The sequence below is a fragment of the Cryptomeria japonica genome, chromosome 6 (genome assembly GCF_030272615.1).
Source record: "Cryptomeria japonica chromosome 6, Sugi_1.0, whole genome shotgun sequence".
Lineage (NCBI taxonomy): Eukaryota > Viridiplantae > Streptophyta > Pinopsida > Cupressales > Cupressaceae > Cryptomeria > Cryptomeria japonica.
This window is the reverse complement of record NC_081410.1, coordinates 630,748,394-630,772,806: the sequence shown is the minus strand read 5'-3', so window position 1 is coordinate 630,772,806 and position 24,413 is coordinate 630,748,394. Positions and strand designations below refer to the sequence as shown.

At 36.8% G+C, this 24,413-nt stretch overlaps 1 protein-coding gene across 1 annotated transcript; it reads left to right on the top strand.

The window, feature by feature from the left end:
- The first annotated feature begins 334 nt into the window (after positions 1–334).
- Positions 335–2,685, top strand: LOC131068681 (linamarin synthase 1). Its single transcript, XM_058003920.2, has 2 exons — positions 335–872; positions 960–2,685. Exons 1-2 carry the CDS (start codon positions 362–364, stop codon positions 1,958–1,960), a joined length of 1,512 nt encoding a protein of 503 aa, XP_057859903.2. The 5' UTR covers positions 335–361; the 3' UTR covers positions 1,961–2,685.
- The last annotated feature ends 21,728 nt before the right edge of the window (positions 2,686–24,413 follow it).

The window sequence follows — 24,413 nt, the reverse complement described above, 5'->3', positions numbered from 1 at the left end:
AAATTGAATTTTTATTGAACCTCACTACCTACCCTTGCTGCAAAATCAATATCAGAACATGATAATTAGAGCGCTAGCGATAAGAATAGATCTCCACTGGTCCCCGACTCTGAAGATTCCAATCTTTCTTCCTTTTTGGAAGATTTGGGAGTGAACCCCATCTGAAAGTACCATTAGGGCGGCAGGTGTGAATTTATTGATATGTATCGCCAGTGGACAATAATTTTGGTGGATACGTGGAAAAGTCCTTCTGACTTGGTTTGGAACGGTGGTTTGGAATGGTAGCTTATAAAGCCTTGTTGAGAAGCTGAGATGTCCATTTGTGCCATTCTTTCACATTGAATTCTTTCCCTACTGGAGAATGACGATGAATGGTGAAATTGATGGCACAGTGCACGCAGTTTTGGTACCCTTTCCTGCGCAGGGCCACGTCAACGCTTTCATTCATCTCGCCGATCTCTTGGCCTCACGGGGTTTTTTCATCACTTTCGTTAACACAGAATGGACTGAGAAACGCATGTTTGGAAGTGCAAAGCACAAGTCGCAACTGCACTACTCCAAACCCAATTTCCGATTTTTGTCATTCCCGGACGGCTTACCCCCGGAGCACGGCCGCACCTCCCAACTGGGCGAGCTTGTTACAACGCTGGCAAAGCGTGGAGACGCCTTGGAGGCCCTCCTCCGCACTCACACTGGGAATGACATTCCTCCCGTCACCTGCATCGTAGCAGACTGTTGCATGTCGTGTACCGCATCGGTGGCCGCCAATATGCAACTGCCAAGAGTCGTCTTCTGGCCTATTTGTGCCGCTGCCTCTATTGCTCAGAAGTACGCCAATTCTCTCCTTTCCCAGGGCCACATTCCTATCAAAGGTATTCTTCTATTCTGCTTTTAGTATTAACTTAAAATTCTTCTTTTGCTATAGTTTGAGGATTAACTTAGAGGTGTGGTGGTTTCAGTGAGCGAAGGAAAACGTCTGGAGAAAATGATCACTAGTTTACAGGGGAATATACCAGCTCTATGGCCCAGCGATCTGATATCGTTCTACCGCGAGCAGTTTACATCTGATCTCCTCTACGAAGCATTTCTCTTTGAGTCACGAATGTGTGACACGGGGGACTATGTGCTTGTGAACACCTTTGAGGAATTGGAAGGGAGAGAGGCGGCAGCGGCGCTTTCCATCAATGGGCGTCCATCTTTATCAATAGGCCCTGTGTTTCTCCCTAGCTTTTTAAGAGGGGAGAACTCAACGCAGAGCAACTTGTCTATGTGGGAGGAAGACGATAGCTGCTTGCACTGGCTTGACAAACAAAGCCCGCGCTCTGTGTTGTATGTTTCCTTTGGCAGCTTGGCCCTCAAATCGCAAGAGCAGTTGGATGAGCTGGCACTGGGTCTGGAACAGAGCGAGTATACATTTCTGTGGGTTCTCCGCTCCGACATTGCTCAGGGGCAGGCCGCTGGTTTGCCCGAGGGACTGAAAGATCGAATCAAAGATCGGGCGTTGTTTGTGAAATGGACGCCGCAATTGAAGGTGCTTGCACATCCTTCGGTGGGAGGATTTCTGACTCACAGCGGGTGGAATTCAACAGTGGAGAGCATAAGCATGGGAGTGCCCATGATTGGCTGGCCTTATTTCGGTGATCAGTTCCTCAATTGCAGATTCGCTAAAGAAATATGGAAGGTCGGGTTAGACTTTGAGGACGTGGATGTTGACGATGAGAGGTTGGTGAGAAGAGAAGAGATAAAGCGTGCAGTGGTGATTGTGATGGAGAGCAAGGAGTTGCACAAGAAAGCCAAGGAGCTGAAAGAGGCGGCAATGAAAGCAGTGATGGCAGGAGGTTCTTCTTTTAACAACATGACAACGTTCATCCACGATATGCTCAAACATGCCAAATCACAGTCACAGCCGTCTTCCGTGCACTGCGAGGAAACACGCGAAAAAGATGACAATATTCACTAGAATTGTTTTGTCTGATTCGTTGTTATGTAGCGCATTTTGAAGCTGGTGGCATTTATGATATTCGTTGTCTGATAGGGATGAAGTTTTTATTGATTGATAAGCTAAATGCTTAGCAGACCGCCGACCATTCAAACAGCCTCTTCTCCACCGCTTGTTGCAGACCGTTTTCTCCTTTACCTAAAATATAATCCTATTACCGTCTTATCCTTATCTTCACCGCCAAAGTCCACCGACGGCAGGAGCAACTCATATTCTATCCTGTTGTGTTACACTTAGTCTTCTATTTGCGAAGTTTATGCGGTTTTCAGTGCCTTTTATAATACTAGCACTTGGTATCTTTTTTATTTCTTTTTCTCTTTCTTTTTTTTTTTCTGCTTGCAACAGATGGTTGATAGGCTGGTAAGTCTTCTATTTGCGAAGTTTATGCGGTTTTCAGTGCCTTTTATAATACTAGCACTTGGTATCTTCTTTATTTCTTTTTCTCTTTCTTTTTTTTTTTTTTTTCTGCCTGCAACAGATGGTTGATAGGCTGGTAAGTCTTCTATTTGCGAAGTTTATGCGGTTTTCAGTGCCTTTTATAATACTAGCACTTGGTATCTTCTTTATTTCTTTTTCTCTTTCTTTTTTTTTTTTCTGCCTGCAACAGATGGTTGATAGGCTGGTAATTTTCAGGTTGATTATTGTATTAATAAGAGAATAATAATAAAAAAAATGTTAAAAGTTTTTATATGATCAAATTCTTTATTTTACATGTAATAGATAAATCTAGTTCAAATTTGATAAAATATATTACATTTATTTAGGAAAGTTACTTTCATGAATACAATAAAATAAGATGATTTTGACTCAACATGATCAAAAATAAAATAATTGTATATAGTCAAGAATATTTCTAATAATTGTTACAAGTAGCATTTTGTCTCTAAGAGCAATTTGAGGTGGAAATAGTTTGTTTTCTAGTCCATCTCAAAGAAGTTTTGAGTCTCCTTAAGCGGTGAATGCTAGGTTCCATGCGTCGAAAAAAGATAGACAATTTAAAATGAGTAAAGTCAACCATAAATACAAAGGACTTTAGAAAAGAGTTACATATTACAAATTATGCAACAAACTACATTAAACTGAATTATGAATGTCAATAAAATCTAACGAAGGAAAAATTGCAAGAGAACTAAACTTAAAAGTACAAACTAACAAAACATAATAAGCACATAGAAAAACAGTTTCGTAGCATGGTTGTGAAATATTATTAGGAAAAAGACAGTCTTAGAACAATAGTTAGTAGGACTACTTTAATAATGTTCTCTACATGTTTGCTACTAATTTGTAACTCAATAATGCACTAGCCCTCTTACCTTTAAAAAGGGAAATTGTTGCTGGAGTGATTGTGTTGACCCTTGGATCAAGGATGCCATCTTTGGGAAATATTTTCTTCACTCCTAAGGTCAGGTTGCTATCAATAATAGCTATTTTTGATGCTTTTGTCAAGGGCAAGCTTGTTGCAAAAGAAAATAAGAAAGGGTTATCTATTTTTAATTTTAAAGAGCATCAAACATTTAGTTGAACATATAATTTGTTGATTAAACCAATAAGCATGTATTAAAAGGTGTCTTTGCATGTTACATTAAAGTATCAATTATATCATACAGAAAATAACAACTTAGAAAGCTAAAGGTATTTGATCTGTATGCTTCTTATGTGTTTTAGTATCGAGTCTTCTGAATCAATGGCAATGAGATCTGGCAGCAGCCTGGCTGAAAGAAACAAAAAATAATTATATGATCAGGATGGATTTACCAAGTCTATAAAAATCAGTAGTAAAATGATTGAAGACAAAAAACTAAAATAAAAAGCATAACTTCAAGTGTTAGAGTGCAGATGATAGTTAAATTGAATACCTGAGTAGCTGTGTGAAACAATTGTAAGTTCTATTTTTTGGTTCAGATCCTGCATCAAACTATACTGGATAGGAAAATTGCAGTGTGAATCAAGACAAAAAATAGAAAATAAAAGGAAGAACAAAATTGAATGTGTTTATATGTAGGAAGCATAAAAGTAAAAGTAAATATATTTAAGAAATGTTTATGTATAAGGTTGAATACATATAACAATAACTTGTTTTTTTAGCAAATCATAAAAAGTTTTATTTTTATTTTTAAATAAGGGACTTAGAAAGTAGTAAGGGAAAAGATCAATGGGTAGATTGGTATCAATGGGTTTTCTCTTTCTTTTATGAGAGAGCAGTTTGCAACATTGAATGAATTATAATAATGTCAATGTTTTTAGCATATCATAAAAAGTTTTTTTTTTACAAGGAACTTAGAAAGTAGTAAAATAAAAGTTTTACCACGTCAATGGGCAGATTGGTATCAATAGATTCTATCCTTCTTTTGTGGAAGAGGAGTCTACTACATGGGATGAATTATAATGACGTTAATGTAAAAGAACTAAGAAATATGAAAGTTGAATTTATATGGTGAAGCAATACAATGAACATGCATTGTATATTGAATCAATCAATGGAATGAGACTGGTACATATGATATTGTTCATTTTGGATGTAAATTGGCAAGCATTTTGATTATCATGAAACATCTATGACTATTTTTTCTTTAACGATGTCTGTGTCTTTGTGAAGCTAATACTAATTTGCTAGGAATGACTCAAAATTTCTAGTAAATATGATTTCAAATGATTTAAGAAACTATTGTAAGAATAACTAAAATAGAGGAAAGTGCATAGAAGTAGTAGAGAATGCCCGAGAGAATATTTTGTCTATGCAAACAAATTATGAGACGATGCAGAGATTTGTTGTATATGTACCATTCATGTGTTACAAGCGAGTGAGGTGAGCAAACTCCATAATTGAAAGAAACAATGTAAAATGTTAATGAAATTGAATGTCATTTTGTTTTGGCGAAAAAAAAAGAAGAGGGCTGTAAAGATTAGAATGGGCAGAGAAAATGATAACAAAAATAGAATAAAGAAATAACAAGAGACAACACACAATTTATCGTGGTTCGGCAAATTTGCCTACATCCACACTCAAATCAGGGAATACTCTTATTAATCATTATCCATACAATAACCATACATGGACTGCACACATATTTATATATTCATACAAAGGTATAAATCGAAGAGTTGAGGGAGCCAAAAGGTCATCTGATTACTGGGCTTCACTTCCTAACAATCTCCCCCGTGAAGGCCAATCGGTACAGCCATGCAGAACAACATCCCTGCTTCCAATTTGAATCACATTACATCCTACCTGCAAGATCTTAACTTCTCAAACTCTTGTTCACAAACACTACGGATAAGCCATCTCCAAACCAGATCCAAGTCACAAACCTAATCTCCTATTACTTTACTTGTTAATCGATTATGATCCCCTATGCTCCCCCATAACTAAAAATATAGAAAAACAGGTTGTCCAAGCACGAGACCTTCTGTTTTATCATGACCTTGAGTCACCAACGTCAGGGAATCAGTGCAAACATTCATTAATGCTTTCAGACATTCCAGCCACATCATCGCCACGTGTTCATCCCAACCACTACCATGTTCATGCATTTGTCTATCCATGCTATCAAACGATGGTAGGTACAGAACGACCTGCTCATGGGTGACCTATGTTCTGTTAAACTCATGGTTTGTTAAACGCATCACCAAATAACAGTGTAATGCTTCTCTGATCATGTCCAGAAACAAAGGAGCATTTTTATTGGCCTCCTTCCCAGGCTTTTCCGGTAATAGAACACAATGACTATAGGGCAATATGCCTCCGTTAGCAATTGTCACAGAAACCAACAACTTACACAACTCTTTATCATTTCTAGTAGCCAACTAGAGAACCTTGGTGACGAGATACTCTGAAACGACATCCATATAGATAGGATCCCAATACCTACGCACTCTGCATATTACCCCGCCTTGAGAAAGCGAGAAGTTCGACCTACTTCTTCGTCGACCTCATGGTCTTGATGGCGGGTATACAATTGTCTCTTCCAATCCAAGAGAGAAACCTCCTTTTGCAATTGATAACCGTCAGGTGAAGCAGAATTACTCGACAGGAGAAACAAATTATTTTTCATGCAAGAGTTGGATGCACACGTCTCTGACTTCTCAAGTGTGTTCGCAAAGGACTAGATACTCTCCACCATTCCCACCATGCCCATGTCACCAAGGATTTCCACGTCGTCACCACACTAGATCTGGCCTTCGCATTGGATTTTTCCAAGCTGCTCCACTTCGGCCCGAAGGCTCTGCAAATGCTTCAAGTCCTCTTTAGACACTAGCTTGAATTTAACTGTAGACTAGTCCTTATCAACGCGGGCAGTAGCATCGGTGGAACCAACCAGAGAAACATAAAACTTCTTTTCCATTTGATAAGCATTCCACGCAGTGGTGGGTGATAGTGGGATTTGAATGCCCAATGCACCACCGTTGAACCCAGGGATGGAGGCCGGATCTTTGGCTTCTTCGGGTGCATATAGATGACGGTTGGTGTCACACCCCACAACGCCCCTCTGGTCTCTTGGTATATTAGGGTCACTAAAAACATCAAGATCCACTTATGGTCTACTATCTCTAGAAACTTCCCAAGCACCAGCGACACAAACTGTATTATCCCCTTCGTGGGTGGCCTCTACTACTAATAGGGTAGCCTCCTTTTCATCCACATCCATCAAATCAGGGTGGGGAACAATATCTCCCTTCTCTGTCTGTGACACCTTAAATCGCTTGGAGCGTTTCCCATTGTCCTCCGCTCCTGTCAAAGACTGCTTTCGCTTCAAACCAAAAAACCGTCTTTCATCTTGCACTTCTTCATCCAAGTCCATAGGCTCATAGGATTCTATGAAATTATCTATGTAAAGGTTTTCCTTAGCATCACGGGAGTGCCTCTTTATTTTTTCCAAGGCCATGCCATCTGCAGAGCTCTCTGAAGCCACAATTTCTCCCAAGCTTCCTTGCTCTGCTACCTCACTCCAATCTGCACCCTCCTCATCCTGAGAGTCAACAATAGATTCAATTTGGGTCTCCGATGGCATACACTCTTCCTCCTGCAATCTCTTGAGTTCATCCTCTTCAACAACAACCTCTTTTCTAGCATCTATACAGGGACTATCTTCAACTCCAACTGAGGCATCACGACATTCAATCTTCACCACACGAATGCCAATAACCTCCTGACCATTAATAGTTTGGCCAATAAGTGCCAAAAATGGCTCAAGAGGAGAGCAAATGAGAATCCCAACATTGTTCTCTTTCGCTGGATTCTCCTCTTCAACTGAGTTCCCCTCTTTCTTCCAGCCATCCCACCAATGTACGCGATGCTTGAAGCATAGTTTTACATGGAACGTAAAACTGCCATAGAAGTTATGAATTTTACCTTCTCCTTCTTCATCCATCTCTGCTCAAGCCAACATGGCTCTGATACCAATTGTAAAGATTAGAACGAGCAGAGAAAATGATAACAAAAATAAAATAAAGCAATAACAAGAGATAACACACGATTTATTGTGGTTCGGAAAATTTGCCTACATCCACACTCAAAGCAGGGAATACTCTTATTAATCGTTATCCATACAATAACCATACATGGACTGCACACATATTTATATATTCATACAAAGGTATAAATCGAAGAGTTAAGGGAGCCAAAAGGTCATCTGACCATTGGGCTTCACTTCCTAACAAGGGCCTCCATTTAATAACTTTATATGAAGAGGATGACAAATGAAACACCTAAGAAAACTTATGATTTGGTTGAAAAAATGTGTTTGAATGTAGAAGAATGGCCAAAGCATGTTGGCATAAACTTGAACCACGAGTTGAATTGAAAGAAAGAAATGAAAATGTGCAACTACAATAAGCAAACGAAAGATTATAAGTTAACCTCCATATGTAGAGACAACACTAAACAAGATACCTGAGGGAATATATGCTTTGATTGCGAGGTGTTTGTTATGATGGGAAAGCTGCGTCAAGTCATCTGTAGATGAACTTTAATATATAATTTGATCATTTACTGTTAGATATCCTTGAGAAAATCAAGTAATAAGAATGTTTATAAGAACAAGTGGGAAGATTAAACAAAATACTTTGACAATTTTTTTTGTTTGATTGCGAGCTCTTTGTTTTGGTTTAAAAGATCCATCAAAGTATGCTGAGCTAAAAGAATCATAACCTTGATTAAGGCAAAGGAATTGCAATAAGAAAACCAAAGATCGTCATTTAATGTATGTGTTTGGGAAGGAATATTATATAAGATACGTAAGAGATATGCTCACTTTAATTGTAAAGTCTTTGTGTCTCTCTGGAAGTTTCTTCAAAGCATCTAGAAAGAAAGCTTTATATATAATCTGTTGAATTCTAAGAGATCAGTGAAAGGACATGTAAACTTAAGAGTTCATTTTACTAAGAATAAAATATATTTGTTCACCTTCTAGGGTTGACAACACCACTGTGAGGCTATAGGATTGTCATGGATGTTTTATTGTTGGTGTGTAAATGAATTGACTTGGCAACATAAGACTTACAATTAAAGATTCTTGATAAAATGTAGCAATAAGAAAATTTAAATAAGCAAGAAAAGAAATGAAAGTCTTACCCAAAATAGTAGAATATATTTTTCTATTCATATGTTAATTGTTTGTCCAATATTTCGGCAAGCCTGGCTTGCACAAAAAACTTAAGACAAGGAAGTAATGTATAATTTAAAATATTCTAATGAATAGGCAAGGGAATGAAATTTATTATCTGTAGAAATAGTTGATTAGTGCTTACATATCTGAGAACTACCTTATTTGAAAGTCATGGCTAGCCTCCAAGTTGAATTCCATTGGTTTGGAATGAAATAGAAACCTAAATTTTAATGTGCCTCCTGTTGGGTACCACTAAATTTGAATGTTATGGTATCTATTGTCTAATGTTATAGCAGTAACATTTCTATCTAATATATTATGTAGAATGGATTTAGGAAACAATAGACTTTGCATAAGGAAGTAGATAAGGATAGATATAAGTCATATGTAAACTTCAAAAAATATTTGTAGATTGATATAAATAGATGATTTTTATTCTGGAATTAAATACCTGATTTGAAGCAATGCTGCTAACAACTGGTGCCTTTGGGATAGGTGGTGGTGTTGAAAGTTGAATTATATTGGAATGAAATCAAATAGGAAATTGACTTCTGAAACATTTGGGTTACTATTAAAGTTCCTTAATTAAATGAAGTACAATAACAAAGTTTAAACATGCATGCAAGGAAAATTAAATGGATTACCTCAGAAAATATATGGTTTGATTGTGAGTTGTGTCTTTTTGTTTTAGAATGTTGCTGAAAGGATCTTGAGCTAAAAGAATCATAACCTGAATTATGGTAAACTTAAGCGAGAATTACAATAAGCAAACTAGAGAGAATTATTAAATGTGTATGATTGAAGAGGTATATTATATAAGACACCTATGAGAAATGTGTGCTTTAATTGCAAGGTCTTTGTATGTCTTTGAAAGCTCAATCAAAGCATCTATAAAGGAAGCCTAATATATAATATGTTCATTTTGAAGAGATTAGTAAATTCTATGTAAATTTATGAGTTCATTTTACTAACGATATGTTATATTTGGTTACCTTGCAGGTTTGGCAACAACATTGAGAGTGTAAAGGGTTGTCATGAATGTCTTGTTGCAGTTGTGGAAAAGAACTGGATGGACAATATTATAGTCACAATCAGTGATGTTTAAAAAAATAATGCAATAAGAAAGTTAAAATATGATGTAGAATAAAATCAAGCAACAATAAACTATACGTTAGGAAGCAGCGAAGGGTACATATAAGTCAAACCAAAACGACAAAAAATATTTGCAAAGGAATATATGAAAATGAGATTTAGTATCAAATTAAATACTTGGTTTGAACTTACGCTGGTCAGTAGTTCAAAATGTTTGTTAGATGTGGTTGTGTTGGAACTTGAATTGGACTGGGATGGAATCAAATAAAAAATTGACTTCTACTTTGACTTATGTTGATAATAATAACCTTTTACACCTATGCTAGCTACTATCTATTGTGAGAACACTAAGATTGTTGTCTAAGATATCATAGACTTCACAGTGCATGCAAAAGAAAATATTTAGAATTTCAAAAGTTTTTTGGAAATTAAAAGGACATAAGATTAATCTTACGCCCTAGATATTGAAATCTAATTTTTTTTGGAAGATATGAACAGTTAAAAAATAATCTCCAATCTCCAATTAATAATCGTGCTAGTATAGAACAAATAAAAAATAATGAATCAATATGAACATGCCAACATCTTTGTACCAAATTTTAAATACCTAGGTAGAACATTGTTAGGAGAGGAGTATTAACAAGTTAAATACAACAACAACAAAAAAAAAGGGCGAGCATGTAACATTCACAAATAAATTTAATTTAACCTAAATAATAGCAAGGGTTGGAAGGATGGGAAAGTTGTAGTGGTCTGAGTAGCACAAGAAAGTGATTGGAACCAACTGTGATTTGGAACTGCCATAGTTGGTACGGACTGGATGATATGATGGTGAGCTATGCAATCTGTGAATGGACATTTTAATTTTGATTACCAATTGTTTGGATGGACAACAACTATAAACGAGCTTCTTCTTTCTTTCTAATGGTAGTATAAGAGGTTTTGTATTTTGGAATACCTTTCAAAAGAAAATGGTGGTTCAATTCACAAACCTTCAATTGACTTTACCCTTGAAATAGCTATATTTGTAAGTCCTTGCTTTTCACTCTTCCCTATGTCTATTGTAGCTTGTTTAATATTAGGCCTTGAGATTTATGTATTGTGATGGCCTATGACATTGTCAATGGCAGTTGCTTATGATTGCCTCATGTTATAGGAGCAATGGGAATGCCTTTTGGATGTTGAATATCCCATGGAGGCCCATTGTAATTTTCAAATTGCACTGCAACATACTTTGGTAAATCCGGTGACTCAAAATTGTTTTCATAGACAATTGCCTTGATTTCGCCTATTGAGCCACTAACAAGACCAGCCTGGATCCATAAATTAGCTATTAACATGACTTGTTGATTAATACATAACAACACTTCCAATGGTAGTTGTTCATCGTTGTCATATTAAGCATTTCTTGTCATCCAATCAAAGCAACACTAATAGCAATTGGCAGGTTTAATTGTTTAAGAATTTTTCTATTATGTTCTCTTACTAAATCATTGGTTGCAAATAAATGGATTGATGTGTCAAACTCTTTTGTTTGTTCAATACTTAATCTACTGTTTGTTTGATTCATAAGGATTTCCCAATCATCCTGGAAGGGTTGAGAATTTCTTATGTTTTGAAGGATAGTTTGGAATCTTCACTATTAGATTCACCTTGTTACCGAAAAATAGTGTCCAATGTTACTAATGTTGAGAAAGTTTGCCATAAACTCAATACCCTAGAGTGCGATGCATATATAGGCTTGTCCATTACATGAGGTAGCTAGCCGAGATCACCAACAATAATAATAGACATCCCACCAAAGCTTTTGTGTTGTTTGTTAGGGAATGCTTGTCACAAACGACTGCTAATTTTTAGGAGTAGTTTTGGACCTAAGAAGCTCATTTCATATGTTAGTATGTATTTCATATGTTTGAATTGTTTTTGGAAAGTCATTAAAGATTGTCCTATCAAAGGATGCATTTCTTTTATAGGAATTCAAAACCTTGCATGGATTGTGGTTGCTTGTATATTATAAGCAACGACACCTATTGGTGCAAGAACAAGTAATGGATTTGTGTTGGCAGCTGTAGATGTGTTTATCTTTTTTTTGATGCAGTCTATAAGGAATGATTTCCCAGTGCCTACTATCCCTTAGACAATCATTTGTAAAGGTGTTCTTGGAGATGAGTTTGTATGATGATAAAGAATAATATCTAGCACAAGCTATTGTTTGGGCACTAGTTGGAAAGGAGTTTTGTCTATAGTTGGCAATTGGTAGCTAATTTCTTGGAACTGGACTTTGATTGCTGGTATAAATTGCACAACTATTTTATGCAGTTCTTCTTGAACAATGGCTTTGTTCCATGAGTAGTTAATATCAAAGTCTCATTTGCCCAACATTTGAAGTTCTTTTACTATAAAGTTATTGGTGGCACCCATTTGGGAGAGGAGTTCCCATTCATCAAAGTCTATGTCATGGTCATTTTGGGAATTGTTATCATCACTATCATGCTCATTTCCAACTGTGTGGCTATCTGTAATTCAATCAACATGCCAAGGGGTGTAATTCCTCATTTAAAACAATTTCCAATTTGTTATTATTTGGTCTTTTGTGATTCCAATGTCTATGGGAATGCAACATAAATGTTTGTACAACAATAGTTTACTCCAACAAAATGTTTCAAAGACATCATTCTCTTCATTTGGAGGCTCTTTAAATTGAGGAAGAACATTCACACTTGCCTTCTTTTGCCTTTTTTGCCTTTTTTGTTTCTTGTGTTGAGGGTTATATGAATACATTTGTGTTAATTTTATCAGACATATGTTGTCCAATTCAGGAGGTTGTCCCACGTAATAGTGGATATAAGTCATTGAAAGCTCATTCTCATTTTTTGATTTTGTGATACATTGCAAGATTTTTCTGCCAACATTTAGTAATATAAATGCTCAACTAGTATTGAGAAGTGGTAATTTTTGGAGCATATGACAAGTTTCTTGCACTCCTATGCCACGATCTGCAATTATACCCATCATGAATTTTTGATATACTAATAAGACCTTATCTTTAGGTTTACTTGTATGTACTGTTATCTTCAACATGTCAGTGTAGGTTTCCGACATCATTTTTTATTTGGAAGCATATTTTTAAATGTATTTTGCAAGACAATTTTTTTTTTCAAGTCACAGGTTGACAATTAATGTTAGCTCTCCATATTGTGAGCATGTGGGTACAGATTGTGAATATTCAAACGATCATTGTTCCTTGCAGGTTTGTAGCATGGGTTTTGGTCATTTTCAAGTGTCAGACTGGAGGCTTGTTGTGAGCAACAAGGAGCTTTATAATGACATTCTAATGTGTGTCCTTTTTTCTTAAGGCATGTATGCTCTGTGCATTTTGTATGCCTTTGGACAATATTAACTAATGCTTCATAATCTAATGCAGGGTCCATGGATAAAATTTGTGCAGTCTTAGCTAAGCATGAATCATTTGGAAGGGGGTGATGTGCTCTATTTCTTGTTCAGCGTGGCTATGAGGATTCCAAGCAGAGACATATTTATCAAAGAATGTTTTAGCTATTTGTACTTCATCATTGTTACTCCAATTAATGGTGTCCATATTGGGTGCACCAGGCAGCCGCAAGAAACCATGAATATGTGCTGAATCATGATGTTGCCATTTATACCTATACTAGTGGTCTTTTGTTGGGAATAGCTTTTGGATTACTTCTTCACAGAGTATTGCGAATCTTTGATGCAAGAATAATGCTATTATGTGTGGGTTATGAACCACATTATCTATAAATTGTTTTCTTGAATATTGTATATGGATTGTCAATGCATGGGAATAGTTTATGTAGGTTAGGCCATTTTGTATTAGTTGAGCTCAATGTGAAAAATAGGGTGGGGGTCCCAATTTGGTGGATCATTGTAGTGAGGTCTTTTCAACATTTATTCCAATATTCCCATGTGCCTCACATCGATGCTCCAAATTACATTAGTTGATTTAGTAATCAATCATCAGGAATGTCTTGCAATTGTTGGTGCAAGTCTTGTAAACTGGTTGGGACAGTTTCTTTTAAGTTAGTTTTGATAAAAATAGTAGCTAATTGCTGGAGCATTGTCTCATTATTAAATTGAAGAGAAAATAGCAGAATCTAACACGTTTTCCAAATATTTGATCATGGAATCTCATTAAATGCAAAAAATATTCATGAAAATGTACATGTTTGGTATGTTGTTGAAGGGGAAGTGCAACTCTAGTTGGGAATAGCAGGAAAGCCATGCTTAATAATCCTTCAATAAATTGTATTCATTTATTGGGGATGATTTTATTTTAGGCCAAGGTATGATATTGTTTTCATTAGTGTCCAATTGTAGGATTTTTTTAATGGCCTCCAATTCATGAGTTTCATTTGGTAGTTTGGGAATAAACGACGATGAGGTCTCAGTGTCATATTCATTATTTGTATAAGAAGTTTCTTGTGTTGCAGAAATAGTGATTTCATCAGCATTGTGTTTTAAGTTCTAGAGCATGTCTGATACATTGATTCTTGTATTTGGCAACAAGTTGACACCATCAAAATCTATGACATCACTACAGTATTGATCATGCTGAATTTAATAATTCAATGCCTCCATAACATGATATTTATTTACATAACAATCATAATTTTCTCCTTCTATATTGGATCCAATAACAATTAGGACATCAAGATCTTGCAATATGCATGGCAAAAGGCATGCAATACTTGAGATATCATGAGGGAAGCTTATTGTGTGGACAATGTATTTTTAGTGCCCTCTTCTTGCATGAATGACTTATAAAACTGGAGCAAACCTATCTATAAGCATCTCCTCTACTTGGGTAAGTTTTTTAAGCACAAGAGGTTGCTTACCTAGATCTAAGTTATTTGCTAAAGAAAAACGATGAATGCATTTTTCAGCAAAACATCTTGCACATATAATATGTGCTTGGTTTGACCGTATGTGCATACCACTCTATCTTTCCTTGCAAATGGAGCATGTTTTTAGAATTTACAATGCATCAATGCCTTGTTGGAAAGATCTCAATGATTCTAGGTATTTTGGTGAAGAGAAAGGGTTTGTCATTAGATTATTTGTTGCATTTTGTGGCATGGTCTCATTGACCAAAACTTCAATAGCTGTTGGTGGCTGCATTTTTTTCTATTGCATTAACATTTAGCAGAGGTTGTTGCAACATAGGTGAAGCCATGTTACAAATATTATATTGAGAAGTACACATTTCCTCCACCACACCAGGTTTTGTGCCCATCAATTTTTCTATTTGCAATGATGTTGATATAGACAATGCCATTTTCTAGTTTAAGCATTGGAGGTGCCACCTTTTGGAGATTTGTTCTTTGTGCTAGGTGTAATAAAGATGACTTTTTCCCTTATTTTTGGCTCTCTTGAGATCATAATCTCGTATAAGAGTTTGCATCAATGTTTCACACAAGTTGGATAGGTAGAGTACATCAAACAATGAACACACAAAAAAGAGACATATGTGAAATCTCTATGCGCTTATGTATGCACAAATGTGTGTGTGTGTGTGTGTGTGCGCGCATCAAAGAGATGTTTGGAAGGTTCATATATTTATGTGTGTGCATATATATATGTTGGCAACTAGGCAACAAACTAAGAGGGGTGGTGAATCAATTTGCTCACAAACTCAACACAATTCAAACTTAAACTCATATTCGATAGTTAGCAATGAAATCACAAATCAACACCATATTAATAACACATATAACACCAAGATTTTTGATGTGGAAAACCCAATTAAGGGAAAAACCATGGTGGGAACCTACCCACAATGAGATAATACCCTGTTAGGAGCAAGTATAAATATTACAATGGGGAATGCACATGCATTCAGGCACATTGCCTAGAGCTCACTGCTTAAATCAAAAAACAAGAAGGGCTACAACCCTAAGGAAGGATCACTGCCTTACAAAAACATTTGGATTACATCTGGAAGATCATGAACTAATGAAATAGCATTTTCTCATGCTTGGTTATAGTTTCGGTTAAGCACATATACTCAAACTCTTCTCTTCACGCTTCTTCACACTCTTTCACACTTCTCCTCTACTACTGAAAGATCAAATCGATGATCGTACACATAGATACATCTCTCACATGATTATTACATATATTTATACAAATTATCAACCCATATTTCAGGGTTGGCTAAACCCTCAATACAAATTACAAAACAATAACCTCACACATTACAAAAATACATGTAGACCAAAATAATGTTGGCTGACATAGTATGGGCCTAAACCAACACTGCACACAAGAAACACCTCAAAGAATTATACCTCGAACATCCAGAACACGCTACAATCACCAAGAATGTTGCATAACATAAAGAACATCACCTGATCAAGAAAATGATCAATAACGTACACAACGATCAATGCAGACCATCAACATGGATAGGACCCATTCTAGAAACATCCACAAGATATGTGAATCACCACAAAAACAACCCCAACATCACCACTTACTAAAATATCCATCATCAATATACCGAACCTCAAGAATAAACACTGAACTGACTATCAAACTGAAATATTCACTTGTGGAGTCCAAGTCACAAACCATCTAAATTGACAACACATATGAATGTTCCAAATACTCTACCAAATCTAAAAACCAAGATAATGCAATTCTGGGGCAATGCAGAGCACAATCCAAAATACTTAATAACACGAACAATTGAAAACCAACCTCAATATCGGATCTCTCTACACAATCAAATAATCATGTGGATCACTGACACTTTAGCTGAATCAACTAGAGATAAGTATCTCTAAACCCATTAAATTGCAATAGCTCAACTGCAACACACCGGTCAAATCAGCTCATTTAATTTGACTGCAACACTGGAATACACAAAAGAATATGTTGACATCAAAGAAAACACATGATTCCAACAAACTTCTCAACAATATCCAACAATATCCCCCTTTGGCATTGATGAATATATACGGATGTGAAAAAAAATCAATGCAAAGAAAGAAATCAACAACCAACAATCTCCTCATAACTCTCAAAAGTCTCCCCCTATGATCAACATAAGATATAGCAGTTTTTCACATGCTTCTCTCCGCCTTTGACATCAATGCAAAAGGAACATACAAATCATTATTCTCACACCCTTAGAAGATAATCTCTTCCCCTTAGGACAAACTCATAAATATGAACATTTGAACCACATACTAACTACTCCCCCTGAGTAGAAGCCTCACTCATCAATCCAGATCACAAGATATCTCTATGAAGTCCACCAAACTGATGCAACTCCATGCATCTTAGTTCTCATCAGGAGGGGAAATCACCCCTAGCTTCTCTCTTAGATACTCAAATGTATCTTTAGGCAAAGGATTCATGAAGATATCGACAATCTATTCCTTTGTAGATACATACTCTAATTTGACTTCCTTTTCATACACCTTCTCTCTCAAGAAATGAAACTTGATTGACATATGATTGGTCTTAGAATGTAACACCAGATTCTTAGAAATGTTGATAGCACTTGAATTGACACAATATATAGAAGTAGGCTCATAAAAAATAACTCTGATATCCTTCAACATTTGATTCATCCAAATCACCTGAGTACAATTCCTAGAAACATCTATGTATTCAGCTTCTGCAATAGACAAAGAGATAGAATTTTACTTCTTACTCATCCATGAAACCAATCTCTTACCCAAGAAAATGCACCACCACTAGTACTCTTTCTATCATCAACATCACCCACCCAATCAGTATCCGTAAAAACACTCAAAGTAAAATCATCATCTCTAGGATACCACAAACCAAAATCAACTATCCCTTTTGTTGGTATTTTAGTGCATTTTGTATGACTGGTGAATGAAATGGTTGTCATTGTTGGCAACATCATCTTCTAAGTCTTTATAGTCCATCGGTAAAGAAGTAAAGGATAACCGGTAAAGAACAAGAGTTCTTATTCCTATTGACAGTGAGTTAACTGACTAAGCAGTGTGTAGACAAGGTAAGTAGAGTGTAGATCGACTAAGTAGTGAGTAGACTAACACATAGGAGGTCAAACGACTAAGCGGTGAACATATCAGTAAATAGGAGGATAATCGGCTAAGTAGATAATAGATCGGTATACATGAGGTAACCGGTTAGGCAGAATTTGATTGGTACACCGACATAATAGGAGTCTCAATTGACAGACTTGGAAACATCCAGTTAACATCCAGTTGAACCGACAGTCTTCCCTTTTCAATCGATGGACTTATCAGCATGAATGACTGTCTTGACCAATATTCCTGGAATGATTTATGGAGAGTAATTTAAGGCGTGGTAACAAAATTTTGAATCTGATGTTTTGGAGGGAAAGTTGGCGCTAGAACCAAAGGCTAATATATTCACACAATTCATTTTGAGAATGTTGTTGTCAATGTGAAAAATATTTGTGTGAATGTAAACAGGGGGATCAGAATAGAGTGTAGCAGAAATAGGTATGAATCGGTGAAGCCAACACTGATCAATTGAATAGAGCATGCAACACTGATCTATGAGATAGAGGTAGTGTCATCAGATAGATCAATCATCTTTGTTGCCTTCTAACAATTGCAACATTGAAAATCCCTTAAGAGGGTGAATCTTAACCGGTTCTCTATGTAAAATCTCTTAATAGAGTCACTTCAAATATGAAGTTGTAAAATCCTCTAACATGGTGAACTTTAACAGGTTCTAAGGTATTCTTAATCGGATACTAGTCACTCCTAACAGGGTGATGTTCTCAAAAAGAACAGATTGTAAGCTCTTAATAGGGTACTCTTTTTTACTACAGTAAGAGAGATTGTGGGTTATCCCCACCATGGTTTTCTCCCTCTAACCAAGGTTTCCACATATAATTACTTGTGTTATGTGATATTTATGTGTGCATGCATATCTCTTTTCATTGATGCTATTTTCTTTCATGACTTACACAATGTTGAAGACAATGCAAAGGACAGTTGGACACCGGTCAGTTTGATTGGTTAAATTATGAGTAAATTGCTTTGACCGATTCACTCCCCCTCTCAGTCACTGGTTAAATACTAACAATTGGTATCAGACCATTGGTCCTCTAAAGAATAGCTTGACAACTTGAGGAAAAGATCATGGAGGAATATCGGTATCAAAAGTAGATTGATGAAGCCAATGAAATTATTTCTCAGCTGAAAGAGAGACTAAGAAAATCTCTTGCTAAAAGAAAGGAACTAGCTCTACAACTAAATGAGAGTCAGGATATCATAGATCAACTCTCTGAACAGAACGGATTTGAAGAAGCAGTCTCAGAACTCATGGAAAGGAACAAGAAGCTGACTGAAGAAATCACACATCTCAAAACAAAACATGAAAGTCAGGCCCTAAGAATGACTGAGATACTGGAAGACAACAAAAGTGCTGATGAAAGATAAAGAGATGCAGAAGAAGCTTTGTCAAAAGTTGAAAAAGCCAAAAGGCTTGCTAAAGAAACCCTAAGAGAAAATGATGCAATCATCATTGAAAAAGATGAAGAAATCTGAATTCTCACTTAGGAGAATGAATACATACATGAGCATCTGCATGACAACACAGAGGAAAAGGAAAAGATGATGAAAGAAATTGATCAAATAAAAAATGAGTTGAAAGCTGCAAATCAGAGAAATGAAAAGCTAAGGAAATTCAATGAAAGCTTTGAGAAGATAGATGAACAATTAAAATCTCAGATGAGAACAAAGGAGGCAACTGGTCTTGGTTACCCCAGTACAAGTCCTATGGAAGTTGGAGAATCATCTAAATCCAAAATGATAAAAGATGATAAAAATAATAATTCAGGAATGAAAGGTACGAAGTCTTCTAAATATTTTTGCAAACATTGTGGTAAACTGGGTCATAAGTCTGATGTCTATAAAAATCAACCGGTTAGTCAAAATAAGTCTTTCACCTTTGATGGTTACTGCCATAATTGTCACAAGTATGGTCACACTACTTATGAGTGTAGATCTCAATCTAGAAGAATGTTAAATAGAAGAAGATTTAATGGATATTGCTATACATACAATAAATATTGACACAAAGCTGAAGATTGCATGTTCAAGTCAAATGTATCAAGATCACCATTCAAACCAATTAGCCCTAATAATAAGAGTAATCAGTTCAATGCCACCTGTTCCACTTGTGGTAATTTTGGTCATGTTGCAGCGAATTGCAGAATCAGAATGGGTCAAAGAATTAATGCAAGACCATGGAGGACAACTGGTATGGCATGTTTCAATTTCCATAAGATCAGTCACTTAGCTAGAGAATGTAGGAACCGATCCTATAACTGATCTGAAGACAGGAACTAGTTTGGCAAGAAGAAAGGGCAAAATGACCTGAAAGGAAAGAAGACAATTGAAGAAATGAGGAATGAAATGAAAAAGACATCGATTAAGAAGGAAGAAAGAAAAGAAGGAGAAAGTCATATTGAAACTAAGTCATCATCCATCAGTGATGACAGTTCCTCTTCAAACTAGGCAAACCAATGCTCAGGGGGAGCACATATGGTGAGATCATTATTGAATCCCCTCGACCGATATGAGGTTATGTCTATCTGCATAGTTGAGATGCATAAAAGTTAGTCTAAAGTTCTTGTTTGATAAATGTCTTGTGGGTTAGTTGTTTGTGTATCGGTATCGGTAACAAGCAACCGGTAAAAGGTAAATCGGTGTACCTTAAGTTGTAAGTTTCAAAACTAACCATTGTATCATAATATCGATAAATCTCAATGGATAAATAAGGAAATGTCAATACATTTCACTTACCCTGATTTCTTGTGAACTTTCTTGAGCTCTTGTGCAACCAAAGGTGATTGAAATCTTGCTAGTGATATTTGTGCGAAGATTTCAAGCAGAGTGATAGTGGTGTTTGGTATTTATGAGGAGAAGGTATTCAAAACCTGTTTGAGAAAAAAATGTTTGAAGGTCATTTTGGTAGCGCCTATATCGACTCTTGTGTTGGTTGGAGCTCTTAAAGAACCTAAACCCGAGTTCAAGTTGCATCTAAGAAAGCTGGTGAGATTGACATGACTGGTGCCTTATCATCTGTGCCCTCCGGTGTATTATTGGTTAAGATATTTGCTCCTACTTCCATTGCAAGCTTGAAGAACTTGGAGACAAATTCATTCAAAATGAATTTAAAGGGTTTTGTGTTAAAGATCAATTGAAGGCAAAATATTTACCTCTGAAGACCGAGGGTTTGTCAAATGCTATTGATTTTTTCGATCAGTTTCATGCCAATTGGGCTAGGTATGTATTAAGCAAAGTACATGATCAATTCTTGTGGCTAGTGTTGGCATTATGTGAACCGGTATGTGGACATAATGACATTGTATGTTGTCATTGATGTCAATATATCGAAGAGGTGTGAACTGGCATATGCGAGAACCAGTAGAACACTATGAACTGACATTTGTGCCAAAGTGAAGCGGTGTGCTTGTTCATGATGAACTAACATATACTTATGGGAACCGACATATGGAAGCATTGTATGACTACCGATTGGTAGTCTCAATTTCAGGGTTTCCAGTTGATGTGCTCAACCGATGATATTGTGTGATGAGTTAGCATTGTAAAGAAGAATAGATCATGTTGCCACATAAGCCTGTGTGTGAAGGATCTTGCATGAGGGAGATTGTTCCTATCTACCTCGGGAATGTGTGAAGTCTATAAAACAGTAATAACATGTGATGGGTTATTAGTCGCCATAAAATTGGTGGAAATGGACAATGAAGAATGTCTTGAGTTTGGATCAATATCTACTGCATTTAATGCAGAGTGCTCAATGGTTAGGATTGAACCGTTTGAATTCCTTAACCTAACAGGTTTAGGGTTTAGGGTTTATGCTACCGACCTATCTATTTTCCTATAAGGTCGATGTTGTGTCTCTTTCTGAGGTTGTTGGCAAAAGCTATGTGTGTGTATCCAAGAGAAGGGATACATGATTCTTGCCAGAGCAAAAGGAGAGAAGTGATACCTGCAAAGTGTAAGTGCAAAAGGTGAAGAGGAGCTTAAGCGGATCTGCATTGGCATTGAGTGCTGTTACCAGATCATTGTATTACCTGTTGATCTCTAACCACCTCAACAGGTCGAAAATCCCTTAACAGGGTAGCCTTAATCGGCTTGCTATAAATCCTTTAACAGGGTAATTCAAAGCTACTGAGTTTGAAATCCTTTAGCTATTGAATTCTTGAAATCCTCTAACAAGGTAACCTTTAACAGGGTTTAACCCTTAACCGGGTATTGTAGCCATCCCTTAACCGGGTGATCCCTAACAGGATAGGTTCCTAGCAGAACCTATTGTAATGTCTCTAACCCGACAAGGCTTCTAACAGAGCAGACTTCCAAAGAGTTCAAAAATAGCTTGTGGGTATTCATCCCCACCGTGGTTTTTCCCAGTTGGGTTTCCACATGGAAAATATGTGTGTCATGTGTTATGCTTTTATCTTGTGATGCTTTGCTATTGTCTGTCAAGCATATGATGGTTTTGTGTTTTGTGCCTGTCAATAAAACATGTTGAACTAGCTGTTATTATGATCTGATGATGGATTACCTGTTTATGCATAAGGGTGAAATGGTAGTGTAGTCTTGAGTTGAGTGAAAAGCTAAGTGAGTAACTGGTTAATGCTTGTCTCAGACATTCTTAGCTTTACCGGTTGCACTCTATTTCAAACCGGTGTCACTATCTGCCAGTCATTTGAAGTGTCTGCTGTCAAACAGTTTTAGGACTATATTTTTGTTTGTACTAATTCACCCCCCCCTCTCAGTACCAGCTTGGTACTATTCACTCATCATTGAGTTATCAATTGGTATCAGAGCATCCTCCAGGTCCTTTGTGTTTTAAGCTTAACTGCTTGAGGTAAAGATCCCAATCAAATGATGAAGAGGGAAGGTCCAAAGTTTAACAGGGAAAATTTTAGTATATGGAAAGATAGGATGAAGATATACATCAGAAGCATGGGTGCTCAACACTGGAGCTATGTTGAGAATGTCTATGTTGCCCCTACTGGTACTCTTACCGATGACCAAAAGAGAGAGATACAGGAGAATGGGCAAGTTATGGAAGCCCTAATTAGTAGTTTATCTGACATTGAGTTTATTGATGTTTATGATAAGGTAAATCCCAAAGAGGCATGGGATACTCTTGAAAATATCTATGGCGATGATGCTCTTGTCTCCCAGTTTGATAATTCCAATGAGTGGATCATTGATAGTGGTTGTTCCCACCATATGACTGGTAATCAGAGAAATTTTCTATCCTTGGAGGAGTATGATGGTGGTGTGGTTCGCTTTGACAATGATGCACCGTGCATGGTCAAAGGCAGAGGGTCCATCTCTCTTAATGGAAAGAGTAGTGCTGACAATGTGTATTGGGTTGATGGTCTTAGACACAACCTTCTAAGTGTTGCCCAGCTGAATGACAGTGGCCTCACTTGGGAATTCAAGAATGGAGTTTGCAGAATCAAAGGAATGAATGGTGAATTGGTGGCCACCGGCATGTAGACCAAAGGTAACCTATTTCATCTGAATGCAAATATAAGTACATGTATTATGGCTAAATTTGATGATTGCTAGATATGGCATAGGAGACTTTGCCATGTAAACTTTGATAACATTGTGAAGGCTAGTAAGATCAAGGTAGTTAGAGGGTTGCCGGTGCTGAGCAAATCTGATAATACCTTGTGCAGAGAGTGTCAATTGGGGAAAATGTCTTCCTCAACCTTTAAAGGTAAATCTTTAACTGCTAACAACTTGCTTGATCTTCTGCATACTGATTTGTGTGGTCCTATGAAAACTAGAAGTGTGCAGGGTGATAGGTACTTCATGATTCTCACTGATGACTACTCAAGAATGATGTGGGTCACATTCTTGAAAGACAAGTTTGAAGCCTTTGTAAAGTTCAAATCTTTCTGAGCATCAGTGGAGAAGGAAAGCGGTAAAAGGATCAAGTGCCTAAGAACTGATCAAGGAGGGGAATTCACTTCCGGTGAATTCAACAAGTACTGTGAAGAACATGGCATCAAGAGGCAATTGTTTGTCCCCTCGAATCCACAGAAAAATGGCCTAGCAGAGAGGAATAACCGAACTATGGTTGAAGCAGCTAGAACCATGTTGATTCAAGGAAAGGTAGCTCACACCTTTTGGAGAGAAGCGGTGAGCACTGTAGTCTACACAATGAACCGGGTACTCATCAAGAAAGGTAAGGATAAAACTCCTTATGAGTATTGGACCGGTAAGACACCTATGGTTAGCTACTTTAGAGTGTTTGGTAGCAAATGTTACATCAAGAGGAGCGAACACCAGAGAAAATTGGATGCGAAATGTGATGAGGGAATATTCCTAGGATATTCCACCAAGAGAAAAGCTCTCAAATGTTTCAACAATAGGACTCAGAGAATTATGGAAAACATCAATGTAAGAGTCGATGAAACCTCTGAGAAAACTAAGGAAACCGATAGTGAGAAAGTGGTAAGTGAACTGACTATAACCTTCTGGGAATCGGTTGTCAGTAAACCAAGTACTAGTAACAGTGTTCCTACACCGACAGATGTAGATGCTGATACTGATGGAGATGAGGATGAAGAAGAAAAGAAAGAAGAATCTATCAAGACCATTCCTTGGTATGTCAAGCTAAATCATGATCCTAAGCAAATCATAGGA